This window comes from Fukomys damarensis, unplaced genomic scaffold (assembly GCF_012274545.1).
Source record: "Fukomys damarensis isolate Sample0158 unplaced genomic scaffold, DMR_v1.0_HiC HiC_scaffold_3, whole genome shotgun sequence".
In the NCBI taxonomy this organism is placed as follows: Eukaryota; Metazoa; Chordata; class Mammalia; order Rodentia; family Bathyergidae; genus Fukomys; species Fukomys damarensis.
In genome coordinates this window covers 19,106,046-19,109,211 of record NW_022900915.1, presented here as the reverse complement: position 1 = coordinate 19,109,211, position 3,166 = coordinate 19,106,046, and the positions used below count along the sequence as shown (strand labels likewise).

The following is a 3,166-nucleotide window of genomic DNA, read 5'->3' as shown; positions in this document are numbered from 1 at the left end:
ACTTTGTCAAAAAAAAAAAAAAAAAAAAAGATGGAGGAAACTTTAAAAAATCCCAAACCTATTATATCCGAATGCATGGGGTTGGTTTGGTATTCTTTACAGCTCCTCAAATGACTCCCAGGGACAGCCAAGTCTGAGAATCACTATTTTGGGGAAAAGTCCAAGTATGTAGAGATCAACCTTCACTTAACTCCTTTAGGGTCACATAATCCAAGATTTATTGGTGTGTGTGTGTGTGTGTGTGTATGTGTGTGTGTGTGTGTGGTACCAGGGATCGAACTCAGGACCTTGTGCTTGCCAGGCAGGCAGGTGCCAAGCTACATCCCCAGCCCCCAAGAATGATTTTAAAGATAAGGGCTGGATCTACCAAAAAGAAGCACTGTATGAATAAATACTACTCTAGAGATGCTCATTGTGTATAATTTCCTGCACTATTGCTTAAATCAGTAAATGCCTTTTATTGGAATTTTAAGTTTTCCAGATCCTATTAAAGGTACACTACAAATGTCACCATGTTTCATAATATTCAAAATGAAAAGAACAAAGTGTACAGATTTGGTGAACATAATTCTAACATGTAAAATCTACTTCCTTGCCTGCTCAGATATATGATCAACTCTGTTTCACAGAATTTCCAGCCAGAGACAAAAACATTCAGCTTCTTGTATGTAAAAATAGCCAGTAACACCCAGTTGATTTTGCAGAAAATGAATGAGTGACTACATGCAAATGATAAAGCTAAAACGGGTTGGCTTGAAAACACTTCAAAATATGACGAAAGGATGGGGAAAAGGGGACTTGAAACAGGATGAAGATGTGTCACGTACATGTGTACGTGTACCAAATATCTACAATGACAGTAGTCATTATGTATTGCAAACATATACTAATAAGTACATTTTTAAAAACATGACTAAAATTGGTCCCTGCTAGAATTAATCTGCTTTTGATCAAGGAGAAACAAATCCCATCTAGAGATTTTTAACTTTCTTAAAGCCCATACCGATAATCTAATCATAGCAGCAGAAGTTATATTTCTCATGTGATTCTATACCAAATGGCTCTGATGCAGAAAACGTATGTGATGTTATTTTTTTTAATTTGCGTACTTTACCGGCTTACTGTCAAGCCACAAAGCACTTATGAAACTGCCACTCAAGATTTGTTCTATAGGGGATCAATAAAATAGAAATCACACACCTGAAAAATGCTTCAGAACCCTTTTTAAAGAAGCACCAGTAGAAGATATGAATAGAAGGAGTTAAGTGAGGGAGTACACGCTGCTATTTTGTTATCACAGGTGCTGTGTTTACTTTGAAAACATTCTAATTTTCAAAGTTTTTTTTTTTTTGGTACCAGGGATCGAATTCAGGCCCTTTCACTTGCAAGGCAGGCGGTGGAACCACTGAGCCAAATCCCGGCCCTAGTTTTCAAAGTTTTGGAATTAGGGTTGTATGTAAACTTCAATACCCCATCTATCAGTAGATTAAGTTTTTATGGACAGCTATTATGCTTTTTTTTTCTGATACCGGAGATAGGACTCAGGACCTTGTGAAGCAGGCACAGGTGCCACTGAGCTAAATCCCCGGCCCAGAAAGCTACTATTCTTGTAACTTTCCCTGCTGCCTTCGGATCTCTGGTAAACGGGTAAAACCCAGATGGTGCGTGAGTAGGTAATGCTGGAGAGGGTGAGAGTACTGCCCGACTTGAAGATGGATGTTGTTTCACAAACGAGCAAGGTCCTATACTTTCTGCAGTCCAAGAATCTGTACCACATCAGTAAAGTAACAGCTACTTATGCAAATGCAATTTAACTGTTCAAATCATAACATCTTCCTAAACGTTTCCTTCTTTCTAGTCATATATTAAACTCTTGCCTGACCCATGATAGATACACCTTGTATCTATCAAGGTGCAATGATACACAGTCTTAGCCTCCTGACTAAAATTGTTTTATTTTTATTCCTAAGGTTGAAGAAACACACAGAAATCAACTGAATGAGGGTAAATCCCAACAGCTTTCTTGGAGAATAAAACAAAACTCATTTATGGAGAGGAATAATTACTACTTGAACAAATGGAAATAAGAAACTAGAATATTTTCAAAATACACTATAAAATAAAAACCTCATCCTAATCTTGTAAGATTCACTATTAACTATATAGATGAATCACTTATATAACCAAGAGGCTATATTGCCGATACTTTTTATAAGATCTGTTAAGAGTTAGCATTTCTCAAATTTGCCAACAGTAACTAGCCTTTTTTTTTTTTTTAATAAAACACAAAATTCTCTCTCTTGCCGTCGTGGTAGCTGGTGCCTGTAATCTCAGCCCTTTGGGAGGCTGCGGCAGAAGGATCACAAGTTGGAGCCCAGAATAGGCAACTTATCCACCTAGCAACACCTTGTCTCAAAAAAAAATTTTTTTTTTATTTTTAAGAAGCTGAAGATGTAGATCAGTGTGAAGGCCCTGGGTTCAACCATTAATTTTGTAAGAGGGGGAGTTCTCTAAATTAGGGAAATTCTAGGTGATGAGGTTTTTACTCTCTGTGTGCTTCAACATATGGTGAACTATCCATGGGAATAATTGTTCCGGAGAAGCAATCAGCCCCCTGGAGATCTCCCCATAGAGGAAGGAAGACTGAGCTGGAAGCCCCCCCATATGTCCATCCAAGAGAAGGCGTACACCAGACAGGAAAATCTGATGAGAAAACGTTTTGGCTGGTCATCAGGTCAGGAGTCAAGTATGCAACCTTAGGCGGCTGGTACCGCCCTCGGGAGCTGTTCCTGCTCCCGAGCAAGTGGGGATGGGGATTCGCAGCCCTGGAAGGGCAGAGAGGGGCAGAGAGGGGCAGAGAGCGGTCAGGGGCGGTCTCGGGCGAGCCACTTACGAGATGTAGGCTGGGTAGCCAAATCCTATCAGGTTGCACAGGAGAGAGGCTCCATACCCAAACACTAGGTACAAGGCCAACAGCCCGATGACACCTGGAGACGGAAGAGCAGAAGTGGGTCGGGGGCCCGAGGGGCGCGGGAGCCCCGCCCACCCGCGGGCTCAGCCTGTTCCGGGCGTTTTCCTCCCCGCAAGACCCGAGGAAAACCAACCACGGGGACTGGGCCTGCACCTCCGCGGGGCACTGCCGCGGGTCTAGGGAGACCGCAGCCCC

At 41.8% G+C, this 3,166-nt stretch overlaps 1 protein-coding gene across 1 annotated transcript in view; it reads right to left on the bottom strand.

The window, feature by feature from the left end:
- Reep5 (receptor accessory protein 5) overlaps positions 1-3,166 on the bottom strand; it is a 36,557-nt gene that overhangs the window by 33,045 nt on the left and 346 nt on the right. The window contains exon 2 of the mRNA XM_010607887.3: positions 2,894-2,987. Within this exon, the coding sequence (XP_010606189.1) occupies positions 2,894-2,987 (94 nt within the window). The remainder of the gene's footprint in view (positions 1-2,893; positions 2,988-3,166) is intronic.